Source organism: Tympanuchus pallidicinctus, unplaced genomic scaffold (assembly GCF_026119805.1).
Source record: "Tympanuchus pallidicinctus isolate F22 unplaced genomic scaffold, pur_lepc_1.0 scaffold8, whole genome shotgun sequence".
Taxonomy (NCBI): Eukaryota; Metazoa; Chordata; class Aves; order Galliformes; family Phasianidae; genus Tympanuchus; species Tympanuchus pallidicinctus.
In genome coordinates, this window is record NW_026294802.1 from 51,520,562 (window position 1) to 51,541,164 (window position 20,603).

The 20,603-nt window shown below is 46.0% G+C and overlaps 1 protein-coding gene across 17 annotated transcripts in view; it reads right to left on the reverse strand.

Annotated features, from left to right (window-relative positions):
* FNBP1 (formin binding protein 1) overlaps positions 1-20,013 on the reverse strand; it is an 87,335-nt gene extending 67,322 nt beyond the window's left edge. For 16 of the 17 annotated variants that reach the window (XM_052669237.1, XM_052669252.1, XM_052669251.1 and 13 more), the window contains exon 1: positions 19,789-20,013. In XM_052669237.1, the coding sequence (XP_052525197.1) occupies positions 19,789-19,998 (210 nt within the window). In that variant the 5' untranslated portion in view covers positions 19,999-20,013. Of the gene's footprint in view, positions 1-19,079; positions 19,345-19,788 lie in introns of those variants that run through there. The other variant, XM_052669247.1, reaches the window with a different exon arrangement.
* Positions 20,014-20,603: the final 590 nt, after the last annotated feature.

Consider the following 20,603-nt stretch of genomic DNA (forward strand, 5'->3'; position numbering starts at 1 on the left):
ACCATCCTGGTGTCAAACTGAGCCTTCTCCTCCCCCATGTCCTGCTGTACCCTGCAAAGGATGTGGTGAGGCAGAGCTTGTGATGCCTTGCTAGCAACAGGGCAAGATGCACGAGTATGCAGGCAGGAAGGAAGGTGAGGATATGCCACCGGAGAGGATGTGGCTGCTGCAGTGGCTGTGAGACGAGACAGCACAGAGCAACAGTGCTGGAGGGGGGACAGGAGATGCGAAGAGCTGAGCCGATGAGCAAAAACAGCAAGTGAACCAAAGGGAGCCAGAGAGGGACAGCGAGGCTGTCTGTGTGCGTGCAGGTGGCTAACAGAAAGCCTGGCTTTCTTAGAACAGGTTGTGATCTGCAGGCCCAGCTGACACACAAGGATGAGCATAACTCCATCTAATACAGATAAAAATATAGGGGGAGTTTCACTTTAATTCACTGCCTATGAAGGCTGTACTGTGATGGTACGCGCTTGACACAACTCATCTGTTACCAGTGGGAGTTGCTTCAAATTAAGTTGCACACATCTCTTAGAAGAGGAAACGCTCACCTTGCGATGCATCAGAATGTCACATTCTTGGAAATGAACGTTTTCTTCGAATACAGAAAACCAAAGGCTCAAAAACATTTGCATCGTTTGTCCACGGTGCTTTTCATAGATGCCCATGCTGCTACAGCAATTCATTTCCTTCAAATAAGTTTATACATTTTGAGGTTTGAGGCACTGCATGAGTTCGCCACAATGAGAACCATCTGTCACAAAGAGACCACTTGGCAATGAACACTTCTCTTCAAGCATACAATTCCACTTATAAAACACACAGAAGAAATCCCAGAATGGGACAGAGTTTTGTTTCAAAATACATTATAATGTGCAAATTACAACCCAGAATATAAGAGAGCTCTTAAAAATCAAAATAATAATACCTCAACTATTGCAAGAAGTAAGCTCAGAAACACCACCTATATTTAAAGACCGTAGTTCAACTTTTTCTGTACATGTTCAGCTACTTGCACTGCAGATAAGCACACACGTGCTGCTTCTCCTTGTGGTGGTTCCAACTGAAGTCGGCTTATTTCTCATAAATATGGGAGAAAAACAGCAGAATTAAGACCTTAAAACCCAAATAGGTTTCTTCACTCATTAGCTAAGCAAAGCCTAAGTAAAGGCTGATTACAATTAAGTCCTACTGAGACCCAGAGAGATGATGCATCTCTATCATTAGCATTAATGATACCCACAGAACTCATTTGAAAAGCAGAGAGACAAAACAAACAACGCTAACCTCTTCCTTCTGCTTGTCCTGAGGGAAGAGGACTGGGACAAGGACTGCGTTTTTGCTGACAGTATCCAGAGCAGCAGACTGAGAGCTGCGCCGCCCCACGGGGCTCCGTCCCTCTGTGCGCGTTATAAACAAGAGCTCGGAAAACAGGCAGATTCTGCAGTGCATCCCCTGCTGCTGGGCCGGCATAAATCAAGGGCTGCAGAGCCGAGCTGCCTCCCTCAGGAGTTGCAGCATGGTAACAAAGCTAAATACACGTTGCTGTTGTTCCGGGAAGGTTTTTCAGTTGACAGTGTTGCAACTTTTCACTCTTCCCCAGCACTTCCCCCATTTAACGCAGCCATTCTTTTATTCCGAAGTCATTTGAACAAAGGCACTTCTAGAAAGAAGTCCCAGTAAATCTCAGCGCCTGCCTGTATCTCTGGATTAACTGTTGACTGATTTTCATCCTCTTTTTTTCTCCATTCCACGAATCCCTCCCTCAATAATACCAGCTGTTAAAATAAAAGCCAACAAGATCTCCTGCCCACACAGCTTTCCCTTTGGGCAGTGGAGTGCTAATTATGAAGAACAAACCACAGGGCACTGCTGCCCATTGCAGGGGGGCTGCAATAGAAAAGCAGACAAGGAGGCTGATGCACTTAAAACACACAAAAAACACACATAGGCCACCGTGCCCTGCAACAGCAAATTACACACAGTTACAAAATCAGGATCTTATCCACAGGAACAACTTTGATTTGGAGAGGTATTTTAGGGAAAATAACCAACTTTTGGAAGGCAATGGCACACTGGGCTCATCGCATGCAATATCCAAGCAGCTCTACTGATCCCCAAAGCAGGAGATTTGGTGTTACCCAGCCAGCAGTGCCTGCATAAGGATAAAGCTGGAACCCTGAGCTTCAACCCCATTCCGTTTGTTGTCTTTGGAGCAGTTACAGTTGGGTGGTGTGTTTTTGTTTTGTTTTAATAAAATAACCGCTTCAAACAACATGAGTGAATTTTAAGCTTTGAAAATTAAAACCCCTGGATCTCTCTACCTAAATATGGCCCACGTGGGCTATGTATAAAGAAGAGCCCAATGTCTGGTACATCCCATCTCTGATCATCTCATCTCCATTCAGTAATTCAGCATCTGTCTTAAGTCCCTTTTTTACACAGTTTCTAACGTACCAAAGATATTGTCACTATCTATCTGTACTTTTAATGGAACAGAAGGGCCCTTTCCCCTCTTTGCCTCCTCCTCTGGCTGCAGAGCACTGAGAGCTGACCACGTGTCTCACTGTAAGCACAGCCCTTATGGGATGTGTGCATTGCAGCTCAGAAAAGAAGGATGTTGTAAAGGTGCTGGCATTTTGCACTGCTGGAGGTTGCCGCCTCGAATCATTAAATCCTTTCTATGATGTTTCTTCTGTTTAAATTGGAGCAATGGAGATACGTGAAGTCAAAAAAATAAGGCCTCTTTAAATCACACCCACAGCTCTTCTCTATTGCTGTAATCAAAAGGGAAAGTCTCAAAATGAACTGCTTCCTCCTCTCTTTTCCAATCAAATGGACCTGACAGCTGACACAGACTAAAGTACTTCTTTTCAGATGAGGTTCAAAAAGCATTTAATATCTTAAATACCACAACATCACAAATACATTCCTCGATCCATCAAGGGCCACTTCACACTCAGGACCAAATAAGACTGCTGCTCTGCCTGTATTCCTATCTGTCCCTGCATGCCACTGACAACCTAGAAATGAGGTCTGGTGCATCTGTTCTGACCCAAGGAATAGTTTGCATCCAGAGCAGGAGACTTCTCTATTTGCTTATTTCAGAAATTCATACGACTCAGGAAATTTAATGCACAAAGTAGAATGACTCTTCCCTTTTTGCAGGAGATTCTGAGTATATGGAATTTTTAATGTCTGCAAAGCTACACGTAAAGCCAACTTAAATCTTACACACAAAGTTGACCACTTCAAAATTGGGGTTTGCTACGCAGTTTTTCTTAAATACAATAAGATCCAATGCTTTCTGCAACTGTGAAAATTGGCAACCAAAGCACTCAGCTAACATCCTGCCTGTTACCTATTACTTATCTCAGCCTTTGGGTGATGAACTCTTCAGATCAGGGACGAACCCCTGCTGGATGTGCAAACTCTGCATGCTTCCTTTTGTTTGTATTTCAACACCAGCATCGGTGCAGGCTGATCCTACCTGCATAAAATACCCAAGCTCAGTTGAATCCTGAGGTGTCTCTCCTTCGCTCCCCTGCAAAAGATGAGAGCACAGAATCCATCCGAGTCTGACAGACTAAATGATGGCAAACCCACACTCATGTGGCAGCTGCACTGCTCACGTATCTCAGCAGGAATCAAACACTGATCTGTGCACCACAACATCCACTGCAACCAAGAAACAAATATCCTCTGGAAGCGACAGCACCTTTTCCTTTGCAGAGAGAGACCACACGCTCATTCTCACATGCTCACCTCTATTCTGCTTCCTTTACAGAACCCTCAGACACTGTAATGAAAGCGAGTTGTACCACAACGTGAGCTCCTGTCAAAGTCTGAACCTGAAGAAAAGTAATCACTGTCTCAAGCCTCTTTGAGCTGCACAGGGTCCCCCCGGACCCCCAGCAGAAGGCTCTCTCAGTAACAAGATCCCAGCAAAAACTAAATGAATGCACCAAAGTAGGTGGAATAAAGAGGGGGAAACATGGTGTAAAGCATCAACCCACCAAAAGCACACGAGGTATTTGTTCAGTAGTGAAAACGAATAACTTAACGAGGTCAACTGCCAAACCAGCACCAATGAAACTGCATTCTGCAATACAAAGGCAAGATCTCCCGCCTGCATTTCAGGCTCACAGGCAATAGGGCAGCTCACACGGCCGAGCTGCAGTACAGGAGCAGGCCTGAGCCGCTGAGCCGCCCCGGGATGTCCCAGAGGCACATCACAGACATCTGACAAGGTAAAAGCAACTCTGTCACACAGACACTCAAAAAACCCCCGTTGGAGCAGAGAGCTTGCTTTTTGTTAGATAGGAAAATATAAACGTCCCCTGTCCTTAAAGCATGACGCTGATAAAACACACACAACCCTAACACAATCATCTCTCTCATCCATACGTGGGAAACGCTCAGTGAGCTGGCATGAAAGAAGCAGTAGCAGCAGCAGCAAAGTTCCCAGAGCTCTGGCAGCAGCTCCTGCACACCAAGGGGCCGGCAAAGGGGCATGGGGACAAACCAGAGGCACGTGGGGAGCCGCAGCGCAGCCAGCATGCCCACAGTGTGTGTGCAGCAGGGCCAGGCTGGGAGCCCTGGTGGACAAAGCTCCAGTTCAGCACACCGACCAACAGAAACTAAAATTACAGTTTCTAGAAAGTAAGCAGGGCAGCTGGTGTCTGTACAAACCTAGCCTGGCTTTCTACAAAACCTCCAAAACCTCCAAGCCAGACAGAACACTTTATGGAAACAAACCAACAATTAGGTTCTCTTTTGACCAATACGACCTGGAAGCCTAAGCATCACAGATAACATTTCATTTCAAGTAAAACAGCATTTTCTGATCCTTTAAATGCAAACTGCTTCCCTCAGCAGGGCCACTCCATTCACATCCTGGACAGGCAAGTCTGGCTGTGTTAAAGGGGGGCATTGAATTTGCTTGAAACAACAATCTCATGTCCTTGGGTTCAACAAAAAGAGGTGGATATTTTAGAATACATGCTATAGCAATGATGATGACACCATGATTGAGGTTTTGAACCTTTATAACGCTTCATTAAGCACGCATCCTCACAACCTTAATAGGAATTTCATCAGGAAGAACCTCTCTGTTAATCTAGCTTCTAAGACAGACATGAAACAAAAGCACCGGCCAAATTACAACAATGCTTATTGGAGCACAGATTAAAAGGCCCTCGGCTGTCACACCAGCCTGACTGCTTCCTGTCCCCCACAGCCCATCCAGCATCACCCATCTGCCTCCATCTATTAGCACGGAAAGAATGGGCAGCAGCGACTGCTTTAACCCCACTCTCAAACAGACAGCGGTGACAGCTCCGCCGTTTTGGGGTGAGAAGGGGGGTGTTGGTAAATTACACAAAGGAAAGATGAGATAACAGTTCAGTTTCCTACCAGTTCCACTCCAGCATTAAATACCAACTCACCAACCTCAAGTGGCACAATGGAAAGTACACATCAAAGCAGCAGGCTGACTGCATCCAGGTCATTAACATCACCTAAACGTAAAGACAACTGCTTTGTCTACATCAATCCTAGAACTACCTACTGAGATTAAATGCTTATTAAACAATGCAATAAATGTATCCCTAGCCATTTACATAAAAGCATTAATATGAGCCTTGTATAATAAAGAGCTAAACCAGAGCAGAATGAAACTCCAAGACTATTAATGCCACCAGGAAAAGGTTCTTACTAACTCTGCTAAGCTCAGAATGCAAAACATTTTTCAAATACAGATCTTGACATTCTTTATAAAGCTGGTAAGGCTACAGCAGGCAGCAAAGAATGCAAAACTCTCTTTTAAGTAGTTTAGAACCAACAAAGCTCCTGGTATTTTAGTGACACTGCAGACTCTTATAACACTGAGGGCATTTAGAAGTGCTAGCAAATTAATATGCTGCACCAATTCATTTGGTGAACAATCTCATTCAGATCTTAAGCTGCTTGTCCTGTGTTCTGAATGTGTTAGCAGGCTGAAAAATCTGAGGTGCCAAAGATATTTTCTGAAAGAGTGCTACAGTTCTTCCAGCACGCAGCAGCTCGCTGTGCTTGGAGCCGATCACTGGGACGACGATAGGAAGCATTCTGTCTAAAGATGAACACAGAGCCCCCCACATAACAGTGATGTTATTAGTCAAATGAGTGACACAAACGTTATTAAAACTGTCATAACTGAAGTAACAGAAAGCTGCCAAGTGCCAGTAGGACAGCACAGCATGTTGTACAGGAGAAGGCCTTCCTAAAGCCACACAAAGGCGTGCTGCGCACAGAGCACACATAGGGAAGTTCTGTCCATAGAAGTATGCTGTCACATCATCCTGCTTCCACTCTTCTGATGTTCTTGGAGGATCAACCACAAGGCTGCCACAACAAAAAAACAGACAGAGGGAATGCTTACATTATAACATGCTGGCTGGGCTGTCCTATGATAGCAAAAACAAACTGTGGAGTATCCAAAAGGATGGCGAGCACAGCACTGTTCTTTTCTGCCTCTGTTGTGGGAGGAAATTAACTGCCTGTTTCATATCAAAGTAAAGGATTCTTCAGTAAGAGTCCACATGGAGCAAAAAAAAAAACAAAAAAAAAAAGCCCTACAAATTGTCCACAAGCCTTACAGCCGTGCAGGACACAAAGCAGTGTTCTGGTGACGTCCGCATGTGGGTTTACAGCATAACTGCCTACAAAGAGGGATGAAGCTGTTTCCTGCTGCCCGCTGTTTTGAAGGCATCTCAATTAATTCTTTAAGGAATAATTAGCACCATAAAAGAAAACATAAATTCTGTTCTTTTTTAACAGGGATATGTGAATGACACCCACGCTCAACTTTATAAGCCTGGACTAGGAGACTTTCAAGCAGATTCCATTAAATATTGATGTAGATATATATATAATATATATATATTTAAATGACTATTTATTTGAAGGCAATTAATCAGCCTATTGGAAAAGTAATTCTTTGAAACACAACTGAGATGCACAGATTTTTTTTGAGCATTCAGTGAACACAGCCATTCTAGCAAAGATCATCTATTTTGGGTATCTATCAGCACACCGTATTGATTTTCAATACAAGACACAATAAAAAAAGCTAGCTTTAATTTTCATCTAAGAACAATAACTAATTTACAGTGTGAAAACAAAAGAAGCCTCTTTTCACAAAAGTAGGTGCAAGAGAAATGATTCTTTGCTCCCCAGGCAGGGAGAGACAGGAGGTGGGACGGAGTGCAGACCTGTGTGCCACCTCCACGTCCTCCCATGCCACATGCTGCATCCTTCCAACCCTGCTCACCTTTAATGCACATCACACGCCTGCAGGCAGGGCCCACAGATGCTTGCATTGCACAGCAGGGCTGGGATCTCCAGTCACAATGGCTACAGCATCAGCTGCCTTGTTCATCAAATGGAGTGGACTTCTGGAACAGCACAGCACTTCAAGCAATCACTCATTCAAACAGAAGGCAGCAGATGACAGCGATACAGTGGGTGTGCATTTGTGATTTCTGTTTCACATCAAACAAGGACATCAGCAGTTTCTGCATAAGTCTCCCCATACTGATCCTACAGCACCTGGTAGCAACTTAGGATCAGCAACTCTCCTCCCAGTGCTTCTGAGTCTGTGACTCAAACTTCTGTGACAGTTGGTGTATTCCCTTCACCTCTCGATGCCTTCCTTTGCTAAGCACGGTGCTTTGTGACCCTGACTTTCAAACCTGCAATGTTATCACACTACGCTTCTGTCAACATTCTTGGAAACATACCTTCCATATTCTGAAGTACACGGTTACTTGAGTTAATCTTATGAGTAATGCAAGAGAAACACAGAAAAAATAGCATCTATCAGAAGAAATAATCTGCTCACAGAAAGTAGAATGCACAGGGAGACAACAGAACACAATGAGGTAGGAACAGAACAACCAGAACTGCTTCAGAACATCAGAAAAAACTGACTTTACCAGAGCTCAAGACTGAAATGTTACAACTGCACGTAGAACTGGACAACAGTTGCAGAGGGGATACTAGAGACAAAAATGCCTCAGAAAAACGCCTGAAATGAGACCTGGGGTTCTGGACCTTGCCCTGCCTTGCACAGGCACTGATGCAAACAGTGACAGATGTTCAGAGAACAGAGTCAGCGATACTGAACTAAGCATGACGATCTGCATTTCTTATTAACATGCAAAAAAAGGCACTGACCAATAATGCAAACAGACAACGGGTGCATAAATAAAAAGACCAGGCATTCAGCTCCTATCCGTGCTCAAATAATTGAAGTTACAGGAGTAACTTCTCTGTCTGGGCTGAAGGAAATCCTCATAGGCATGCTTTCCTTACTTCAGCTTTCATCCCTACCTTTCGAAGCCATTTTGTCTGTTGAACTGAAAAGCACAAGAGCACAGAAGGAACGCCCTTGGCTGCAGAAGAACAACAGGAACCTCCTGCCCAGCCTTTCCCTGCATGGATTAGAGCAACAGGTCTTCCTACAGCAACTGGAGCTTCTGGGCACAATTCCCTGAACGTCCCATGATTCTCCACCTATTTTGTAACACAGATAGGCCATCTGCTTGATAAACAGTTGAATCATGTAAAAAAAAAAAAAAAAAGTAATCTGAGTAGACATTGACTTGAATCTATTAGATTAGAAAGAAAGCTTGGCCTCTGAACCAGACTGATGCAGGAATGGCTGGGGAGAGGAGGAAAACAAATCCATGCTTACCTATGTACAAAGGGGATGAGGGAAAGAAAGATCTCACGATTTGAGAACATCCTCTCCTACAGGGAGGGCAAGGAGGCCATTCAGACACCACATTCCATTACAGCTCTGGTTCACCTGAAACTGTTAAGTGTTCATTTTCCCCACAAATCTCAGTGTTTAAACCTAAATAGTGGAGTACTGGCTGCTAAATGCAACCCGTTGGGCACTGAACCACAGGGCCAAAGAAGTTGACATTATGGCAGATTACTTTCACAGAGCATCTCCAAACCTGCAGCTCAATGGAAGACCAATATACATCTATAAGAAAAGAGCATCTGCCACTTCCACTGCGAGCTTCCTGCTGCATCCACAGGCAGGATTCACAGAGTCAATGAAAATAGTGGAATCTTTGTCAAGCCCTCAGCACCTCTGGATGCATTTGTTCTTTCATGGAAAAGATCTCAATATGCTGTAGGATGGAAAATTACTGTTTACCTAATTTGGTGTGCAGACAGAGACAGAATGAGACAAAGTCAGTAAGAAAAGAGGAAGGCAGAAGAAACGTCATGTGGCTGATTCCCACCCCCCTCCTTTTATTGTTGTTTGAGCTCTCATGTATAGAAATGACACTCATAATTATTAGTTTGTTCATTCAACAAGGTTACTCACGCATTATAGTTAATTCTTACTTACGAACACTTAATATACAGAATAAAACTCAGTCATATTATTTTATTCCTCCTCCAAGCCAGTGACAGCATTTCCAGAAAAGCTGAATGCACTCGTGACATTTTTATCCTCAAGAGACTTGTGTAATTGTAGAGTCTGTAAATGCACACAAAACATCTTCCAGTGCTGCAAAATTAAGACAAACACAACACGGATAGGAACAGATAGGAATAAGTAGCGACTGTTGCAAAATAAGCCAAGAAAGAAATCCCAGCACAATATTTCCTTGCTTTAAGATGCTTAATTCTATTAATTTAAGATTTGTTTGTGCCCACATCTATTTCTGGAACGACTATGGAAGGCATACAATAAGAAGACAATGAATAGAGCTATGTAGTTCATGCATTTTTTTTTCCCCCTTTTCTTCCCTAAGAGAATCTGAGCATTAAGCGCAGCACCGCACAAAGGAAACTATCAGCTCTCTTCTTTAAGGGTGATCTGTGCCTGCGGCTTTTTTGTTTTGGGTTCATTTTCTGATGATTTTCAACATTCTCCTTATCCCAGAAAGCTTCTCGAAGTGCATTAGGGCTTACACACGAGGCCCAGACTGTTTAATTTAGCCCTAATACCTTGAGGAAGCTTCAGAATGGATTGTTGCTGTTCTGATTAAGGAATCAATCTCACCCCCTGCTGGGAAGGTTGGACGAACGCCTTGCCCCCAGAGGGAAATCAATATTGCTCCACTGGCCAGCAGCTTCCAAACACTGCATGCTCCAATGTGTTCTGAAGAAAGAAGAATTCTAATTTTAAAGCAGCATTCTTAATTTCCACTGTTTTGACACTTGAAAAAAACAAACAAGAAGCAAAGCTCTTGGCTCCCTGAGAAGCAGGGGTTGGAGCTCTTTACTGCCTCATCAATATTCCAGGTTTGTTTTGTTCCTAGAGCTTAACCCACAAACAAACCACAAAAGATAACTACACCAAGCCAACAACAGGCCTGATGCTTCAGTCAACGTGAACATCTGTACCTTTCGTGTGGTTCCCATGCATATAAAGGAAAAGTCTGCTGACCTTGTGTGAATGCAGTGCACAGCTCTGACATGTCCTTCCCAACCATCAAGCGTTTCAAATAACTGCTAATAACCAGGAGAAGCATATTTGTATTGTTTAGCCTAGAAAAGGGCTTTGTTGGCTGCAACAATTCAACACACTCCCACAACCACTAATGGCTGGCACTATTAGACACAAGCTTTCTACTCCAGACTAAGTATTCTCAAAGAGCATCAATAATCCAGCCTCCAAAATTCCCTAAATTAGGTGTATGCGTTTCACATCAGCACATTTCTTGCAAAAATTGTCTCCTTATAATAATTACAGCTTTCCTATTTCAAGATAATTCCATGCCAGTCATGCTGAAGCTCTGGGAAAGGAGCTTTCAACAATTTCATATATAATACTGCTATTAGGGTGACGCAGACAAGGATCAGAGCAGAAGCCGAAGTGGGAAAAGGGGAGCAGCCCACAGCTATGCAGAAGAGGAGGTGCAGAGGCGCTCAGTGCTGCACCAGCAATGCATTCACGCTCCCAGGCTCGTTTGCTGGGCTGCTTCACCGCGTCTCGGAAGCATTATTTTGTCTTTAAATAGCTAGGTTTCAACCCTATACCCCCCATTCCAAAAATAAGGCTGTAAATCCCCAGGGTGCTGATTTAAATAGGAGCCGAGTCACACGTATCATGTGATACATGCTCACACTGCCTAAAGGACAGGCTGGTGGGTTTGCCCAGCACAGTTCTGGTGTTCAGGTAAAGCACACACCTGTACCTCGGTGTCTGTCCTCCAACAGAACCTCCATAGCCTTTATGATCAGCTGCTGGCATGAAAAGTAGCACTGAAATTGCTAGCCCATACTTACACTGCTGAAATAAGGGTTGGTTGGTGGTTTGGTGATTTTTTTTTTTTTGCATATGAAAAACTGAAGTAAAGCTTTGCTACACAATTTTGCAACGTTTCTATGTTAAGGACATATGCCAGAAAGCATCTGCTGTGAAAAATGGATGTTTCACACGTTGTAAGGAAAGCGAGGCTCCTGACCAGCACACAAATCTCTGCCCTCACCTTCTTGTTACGCCTTTCTGTGACAGCACACGGACAAAATACCTCCGACTGCTACACTGGGGAGGCAGGCAGGGAGGTGAAAAGGCATTTGTGCAGCACTCTGTCACCAGTCAGGTCATCCACCGCCAGTTTTCCTTTTCCTTCACCAAAATCTCAGTTGCACACTCTTAATGAATGCCACTCCTATAAGCCCCCACATTTGAGAGATCAGCAGTCCTCAGGAGGGCAAGAAGTATTTCCCTTCTCATTTCACTTTTGTCTCTGAAAACACACACACATTCACTCACTGCTGCGTGTCAATCATTTTTTCTTTTTGTAAATACAGCAGAATTGCATTCAAGCAGAATTTTCTGAGTGAGAGAAAAACATCACGCAGTGAAAAACGTTATCCGAAAGTATTATAAACCAATTTGCCAGACAATTCCTCAGAGCTTCCTGCACAGAAATGGATGAACACCAGCAGCGCGCAGGGCTCTGGTTACAGCTCTCACTCAGGTATTCCTCCACAGCGAGTGAAGATGCAAAATGCAACCACAGAAAGCAGCGTGCAGACGTTCAAACCAGTACATCAACTCCTCTGAAACACGACATGGAAAAAGCCACATGAAAGGAGTAATGCTGCGAAACCAAACATGCAAAAACAGCCGCTAGGTTTCTTCACTATTCTTTCTTATTTCTCATCTTCTGTTTATCCTTTGCCCCATTCCTTCCTTCCCATCCCTTTATCCCGATTCCAACATATTCTTGATTTGCCATTCCTAACACATCGCTCTCACTGCTGGCAGACAGGGTGTGCAATCTCAGCCAGCATTTCAGGTCCCACCCAGAGTCCAACCCTACTATCCCCACATGCTCATTAGGTAAATTATCTCCTGATTTGTCTTCTGGCTAAAATTCCCTTTCTCCTCCTGAGCTCGTTCCTGCTATTTCTTTTTATCTGTTAGCCTCAGCTCTCTCATCCTCCCCAAGCTCACAATCAGAACCAAGCATATCACCAATTCAAATTGCCTCTCCTCAACCAACCCCACTCTCACCATCCTTGGCACATTACTTCGCTGACCCAAACAGCCCCTAAGCAAGCAGCTGCAGATTCCTGTGATTAGTTCTCAGGCAGAGCTCCACACCTTCTTCCCCACCAGCTACAGACCCAAACATTGAGGAGCTTCCCCTCTGTTCACAGCACCTCTTCCTCTATTCCTCACCCTTGGGTGAACACAGCAAGACACACACTCCCGTTCTGCTCAGCTCCCACACTGCTGTGATGGCTGTTACGAGGAAGCCCTACCTGCCAGATGGAGCCTTGCTGTGACACAGTGCAGCCACGCTTTCGGTTCCCTTTTGCTCCTTGCTGCAGCCCACCATCTCCCAACTCACTGACGCAGGCTGTTCTCCCACAGCTGCCTTTGCTCTGGGAGGAGTGGACAGAGGCACACTCAGCTGTTTATCAGGCTGTGGCATTGCCTTGTCACAGAGCACTCCCAAACCAAAACGTGCTCAGGCACACCACAACTTCTGATGCCTTCAGCACTGATCCCTTCACCCAGCACTTGCAAGGTGGCATTCTCCTTGACTCGCACGTCTGCCTAACTCAGGCAGATTTTCCCAGCATCAGAAGGCACATCTCTGTTCAAGAGCTATTATCTGCCAAATTTCTAATCCTTCCTCCAATACAGCTTTCCAGTACTGAAGAGGTACTGCACTATGGGCAGTACACCAGCCCTATTAACAGCTGAAAAATCCTGGCTAATCTAGATACAAGAAATGCGAGGCAGGCACTACAGTCTGAGCATGCCAGCTTTGCACAAAATAGAAAATAGCAAAGCAGAAAATAGAAGACCTCAACAGAAAATAAAACAAAAAGAGCTACCAACTGTATAACCTCAACGTGGGCTGAGATAAAACTGCAAGATGAACATCCTCCTATCACCTAGATAATAATCCCTCACTGCACATCCACAGTGCAATGAAAGTAAAATTCTCCTCTCCAAAATGAATAATTCATGAGACAAATTGTAGCTGCTGTTCCAAGGGGTAATGGCAAACACTACCCACGTCCCTTCCCTTCAGACACAGAGCAGCACCCACAGAATCACCAAGGTTGGAAGAGACCTTCAAGATCATCCAGTCCAACCATGCACCTATCACTAATAGGACCCACCCACCTCACCAAGAGGGAAGAATTTAAGGACTTTATTTTTGGCTTTTTGGTAGAAACATTTCAATACTTAACACCAACTGGCCAGACAACGTGTACTTGCAGTAAGAAGTTATTTCCATGACAGCAACAACAATAAACCACTACAGCACTTCTTCAGGACAGCAGGCTGTGTGCAGGACTTGCAGGGGATCACTGTTACACCAGGCATTAGTGGCCATGACTCCATTTCCAGATTCATTCCTGCCCTCGGTTTCTAAGGGTGGCTGGGAGATTGCTCCTGTTCTCTTGGTTATTTCTGCAACAGGTTGTGTCTTCCCTACATGAAAGAGGACAGCACTGCAATAAAACTGCTTCATGTTCACAACATGCATGGCTGCTTCAGCAGTGAACCCTGAATAATCAGCATTTCCTTCCTACACCTTAACTGCACTGCTCTATACAAGTAATCTAGAAACCCCATCTAGACACACACACTACTTTTTCTCCATTTTCTATTTCAAAGCCAAAGCCATCGCTTGCAAAGAACAAAGACTGCAGTACGTCAACAGACAGCAGTGTTTTTCCTCTCACCAACCTAACTAACTGAGTGCTAAAACAAAAAGCGCGAAAAAGAAAAGCAGGGTTGCCAAGGATGGAAGGAAGTAGAGATGGTTCATCTGAGAAACGTAAGGTTACGTTGAAGGGGGAAGTTATTTTAAAATATTTATATGAATGCTAAGGAAACTCAACAGAGCATTGCATTTGGGTAGCTGGATCAGATTCAATGCATAACTGATGTCAGAAGCATTATTTCAGACAGGTTGAAAGTGAGTTTCCAAAAATTCATTAGCAGGTTACCTTTCCAGCAATCAACAACAAAGGCAATAAAGTGCATTATTACATTATTACATTACAGTCCAGCAGTGGCTCCTACTCTCATATGGAGCATGGCTTTTGAAATCCTGCTTTAAAGGAATGTTTCACAACATGAGTAACACTAATGAGCTGCAAGGAGTCCAGAAAAACATTGTCTCATCTTTGCCTGCCTTCCCACATGGCTGAAGAGAGCTGGGGTGGCTGTGCTGCAAATGGGAAGATTCAGTGACTAGAAGGGGAAGAAGGAGCAACAAAAAGAGGTATTTGCAGCTTTGACTCATGCTGAAGGATTGCAAATCTGTTCCTTAATGAATGGGTAGAAAATACAAGAGGCAGTGACAGAATTGTAGCAATCCTTTCTTAAAGCAAAGCAGAATTGTAAATGAAATTACTCAGATATTCACACACCCAAGACCCAGTAGGTTCCTCAGAAACCCAAACAGAGCTGCTCTACTCGCAGTGCCTGGAAGCCCAAATTATAAACACGACGATTTTGCACTGACCTCATTTTTATTTTCCAACCTATTTACTTTCAGGTGCCCTATGCTGTCACCCAGCCGCTTCTACAGGTGAAATTCAGCCTCCTCCAACTGTAAGATGTTTTAATTAACAAATTGCTAAATAGGGGGAAAAAAAAAAATGTCTGCTGAAATACAAAGAGAGCAAGGAGACACGAAATTTCTGCCTCTGGTTGTCTGAATGATGTCAAATACGTTGGAACAGCCAGCTCACAATAAAACTCACTGCTCAGGAAAACGTTTGCCATCGCCACAGATTTTCCACCTCGCATCCAGCAGCCTTCCAAGGGAAGCTCCACGAGCTTATGAAGAAAACTCTCAGATGTCAGAGATAATCAGTGATTCCGCAGGCAGTACGACTCCTTGTCCTGTCACTATGGATGCTTTTCCTTTCACTCAGAGTAAGGGGTTAACAGCCAAACCCAAGAGCTCTGGTAGCCAGGGAACCACAAGACAGATTTTCATTTCCTGCACCCAACTCTATGGGTGTTTGCAACGAAACTGGATTGAGGGGGAAAAAAAGTTAACAGCTCAAACACAGATGCAGCCCTGCAGAGCCTCTTACAGGGAACAGGCTGACAAGAGCAGAGCCTTCACTTAAAATTTAAGATGACGTTTGACTGCAGTGCCCAGATAACTGCTTTGTGATGCCATCGAGGTCACAACCCTGAGAACTCCAGACAGATTCAGAATGTGACTCATCACTTTAAGCATCACCTACGTGCCATAAATATTACAATGCCACTAGAGAACAATAACTACATTCAATGAAAATGCAGGATCACAGCTGCTGGAACACAAATGCTGCCGATGAATTAGGCATGCAAGGACTGAGAGTGGAAAGATCCATCAGTTCCACGCAGGAAGCACTGAGCTCTCAGAGCTGCACCTCTGTTCCATTGTCTGACAAGGAAGAACAGCTCACAGAAACAGGGTCTGCAGGAATCCACTTATTTCCATACCATGAATGAAGATGTTACTATTAATGTGGAAAAGAACATCATCTTTTAAATCGTATGACTTCAGACAGCAAAAGTAGCCGAGCTGTAATTTTTTTCCATACTGAAGCATACTGGAACAGTGCAAACAAAAGGACATTCCCCAAAGTACCCATCATGTGAGGAGTTGGCCAACACTGCTCCTTGCGCAAGGGCAGCAAGTTCAGCCCTTTGCAAACAGAAATACTCACCTTCTCCGGACTGAAAGGACAGTGACAGCTGTTAGCAGACACCCAGCCACACAAAGGTCAAGGAAAACCAATTCAATCACATCCCCCCCCACTTCATCTTTTTTTATTATTATTAACTTTATATTGGACATAGAGGGAAGGGGGAGAGGAACCCATCACCTTACAGCACCTGCATCTCTGAAACGCTCATAACAAGAAGGATGAACCTTCCCACGTTTAATGACATCACTGCCTGCACTTGCCGTGCTGTGACAGCACTCCAAGGAGCCACAGGTTCTCCTGGACCACTTCAGCACAAGTTTACACATACCTCCTCTACTACAAACTGTACCAGAACTTATCATCAAGACACTTAATTCCCTTCAACTCACAGCCACAGCTCTTCCCGCTCAAGACAAGGAGCGAAGCACTGAGGTTAGTTTTAACTTGCTATGTATTTCCTACCACTCACTTCATCCCACAGGAAAGAACCCTGCTGGGAAGTCCAGGAGAACACAGTAGCACTTTACTAGCTAAAGCACCCTCCAGAGTAGCTGTGTGCGACACTCTGGTATCCCTGTTCTTCCTTAGTACCTAAAAAGAGGGAGAAAGATCTGAGAATGCTTTCAGAGCCTGCAGACCCCAAAGTGCGGCTAACTGAAGCTACAAGTTGCACCTATGTACCCACCCATACATAATCTTTACTTGCCATGTTAACATAAACATTTAGAAAACACTGCAAATTACAAGAATCAAACACAAAACCAGTCTTCCAACCCCCAGCTGCCAGCCCTTACAGCTACTCTTGAACTGGAGCAGAAAACAAAAGGTTTCAGTCCTATGACCATACTTCGCCCTTCACCCACCACTCCTCCCCCTGGATTCCATATGTTTTCAGCGCAATGGGCAGAAAGCTGTGCAGGCTGTGGGCACACCGAGCAGCACAGCAGCTCCAGCCACTGCCACACACAGACAACTCAGGCTGTTATATGAGACCTTCAGGCTTTGCTCTGTGACACCCGACTGCTGGGATGCCACAGATGATCTCATCATCCTGAGCATTTATCCTCACACTGGATCCAAATGCTGCCCTGGTACCTCTAATAATTCTGCTGGTTATGGGTGAAGCTCGTAAATTAAACTCAGAACAGAAGTCTAGAGTCGAATGAAATAGGATTAGGGATTTTGCAATACAATTTGCAACCCGGAGAAACAAAATATCCTCACAACACAGCACAGGGCTACAGCACTCTCTTGGGAGTCACATTTTGCCAAATGGATTTCATTGCTTCTGAGGCTTCTTTCTGCAAGCCTCAGAAGGAAACTTCCCCCCATAGGAACAAACAGAAATCCATGCACGTTAACATTCTACTTTCTCTAAAGTGCAACTCTGATTTTGCTTCTCCTTTGTTACACTGCAGGAGTGACCGGTGAGCACACACTCAGCCTGGCAGACGGGCACCTCACCCTGCAACACAACCCTGGTGAAACAACAGACATTAAGTTTCTAAACGACAATTAGAAACACCTGTTAACACCCCAACTTCCACTCCATCCAACAAAGGCCACAGCCAATCCTACACCAGTCACACCCTACAACGGGCATTTTTAATTCATGACACCTGTTTGTACAGCCAACACATGACTACTTAAAACAAATACTAAGTTTTAAGGCTAATAGAAATCCAATTTTGTTTAAGAAACACTGGGACCAACCAAAGGTGGTGGCACGCATTAAATCCAAGCTGGTTGTGTGGTTCTTTTCCCCACTAAAGGGAGGGGGACTCAGAGGGATGCCAGCATTCTGTCCCAGATACCCACAGCACTGGAAAGCAATTCATCGACAAAGCTGTGCCCAACGTAGCACACAACGAGTCCTACCAGTGTGGTATCCAGCCTCACTGCACCTGGTAGCTGTGTTTTCTCCTCATTAACCTGCTACACTTCTCAAGCTATACTGAGGACACAAGAGATGTTGGTGCCTTAGATAGCAAAGACAAGATTTCACCAGTTAAACTTTAGGGAAAAAAAATCGTTACAGACACACAACTGCACACACCTGCAGAGATTACAATGAACCACGGATAAGCACTTCTTCCCTCGATCTTGTGCAGAAACATCTCAGCATTGCCTACACCGCTAAGAAGGCAAAAGCAGACGCTCAGCCCACCTCGAGAATTCCACATTTATTCTTCTGCATCAGAACGATTTACAGCGGGTCGTTCAGACTGCTTAACCGCCCCACAGAGCATGCAGGGTGCACAAAGCAATGCCAGCTGCAGACCTCCCCGTGCAGCAGAGCTGTTTGAAGAAACGAATCAAACCAGCACCGCTACGGCACTCCATCATTCTGTAGCACCGCGGACAAACGCAGGATAACCCTCAGCAAGCATCCCGTGCTCAGGTCGCCGTGTATTTCTAACTATAACACCACTACGACGTCACAGCCAAGCGGGACGCTCGTTCAACTGTCTACCCGAGCGGGCAGGGCTGCGATTAGCACAGATAACACGGCCGTGCCTACAGACAGCCCAAAACCGGGTCCCGCAGCGCCATGGCGGTTCGCCCCGCTGCCAAACATGGCTGCACCGCGTCCTCTTTGTGACCGAGCCCGTGTTTCCCTTCTGCCTCTCCTAACTCCGCACCCAGCCCGGCACCCAGCCCGGCATCACCGCCCGCTCCGCTCCGCTCCCCGCGGTCCGCCCCGCACCGCCGCTCCCTCCTGAAATCGGACCCACCTCCGAACCGCGCACACGCCGAAAAAATAAAGCAGCAGCCCGACCCTCCTTCGTTCCGCGGGGCGGCTCCGCGCCCGGGGCTCGTTCGTTTTATCGGTAATTTCCGCGCGGTCCCGGCACGCTCCCCCCCCCCCCCCGGCTCACCCACAGCTCCGTGCCCCAGCTCATGGTTTCGCCGGCGCCGAGCGGAGGGCGGGCGGGGGTCGCTGCCCCTCGGTGAAGCTTCCTTCCCTTTCTCTCCCCGCACGCGAAGAACCGGCTCGGATCCCGGCGCTGAGGCGAGGGCGAAGAGCGGGACGCGCGAAGAGCGGGACGGGCGCTGCTCACCGCCGCTCCCGCCTCATCGCGCCGCAAAATGGCCTGAGCGGCGCCGCGCGGAGAGGCGGCGGCGGAGCGGGGCGGGAGGGGGGAGCGCTTGACAGCTCTGGCGCACTGCGCACGCGCGCCCCGCGGCCGTTAAAAGGGGGCGATGAGCGCACTGCGCATGCGCGGCCGGCGGCTGCGCGCCCCCCACGTCCTCTGGGAGCGGCGGGAGCGCGCCGCCCCCCGCTGGGCACCGCGAGGCGATGGGCGCTCCTCGCCCCGGAGCGGCGTGCCCGCCCTGCTCCCTTTATTCCCGCTTCCTCACAGTACGAAGCGCGGGTTTTGTTATTTGATTTCCAAGCAAACGTTCCTGTTTTGGAGATTTGTACGGGGGCAGCCGCCCCGATGAATAAGGAAGCCCACACCCTACAGGGAGGGGCTGCCGCCGTCACCCCGCGCCCCAAACACGCGCACCCCAACCCAGCCGCGTTCAGAAACATCGATCCTGCCATCCGTCAGCAGCACGCGGGCAGGAAAATAATCGAGTTACCTGCCTGCAGCCGACGTGGGGCACGGCAGCAGTCACGCAGGCCTTGCAGAAATCAGCTTGTTTCCTCGCTGGAGAAATAAGATTTATTTTGTGCTCGTCTTCCTTTGCAACAGCATTTATTTGAGCTGCGTCACCTAATCTGATTTTATACTTCTGCTTTTCAGCTACAAGAAAGGCGAAAAGCCCGTCAGATTCCTGTCTTTGCTGCATCTGTAAACCCTAACCCCTCCACATATGTGCAGAAAGGGGAAAGCACATTTATTCACCTGAGGAGCACAGAATCTGCTCACAGAGGGCTGGGAGCTTTCTGATAACTGCTCAGCTGCTGCATGCATTACCTCCCCTGGACTCATGCACTTACACTGGACAGCATGTGGATATCAATCTGCATGAGGAGAAAAAAAACAATAGAAGGATAACTGAAGTGATTCCAACATTTAGAACAACAGTGAAGATGAGCATGATGCTAATAATGCACTGCATTTCATTTTATCCACATTGGTCTGAATATGGGAGCAGAGTGCTACTACCCTTGAAGCGAGGCACAGAGCAGGCACTGCTTTTGCTCACCATTAAACGTTAATATCTTTAAAGACTGCATCACAACTAAGAGACGCTGATCAACTCATTGCACAGAATACTTCCTGCTGTTGCCAACGTATTTGAATATCTGAGCCTGCCTGAAGCACAACTGCGGCGTCCCAAGGGCTTCTACCTCCACAGGCTCTCAGGAGAGGGACACCAGGAGCCTCTTAGCCTTATGTCCACCCAAAATGCATTACAAAACCAGTGAACATAATTGCATCACAGCTGTT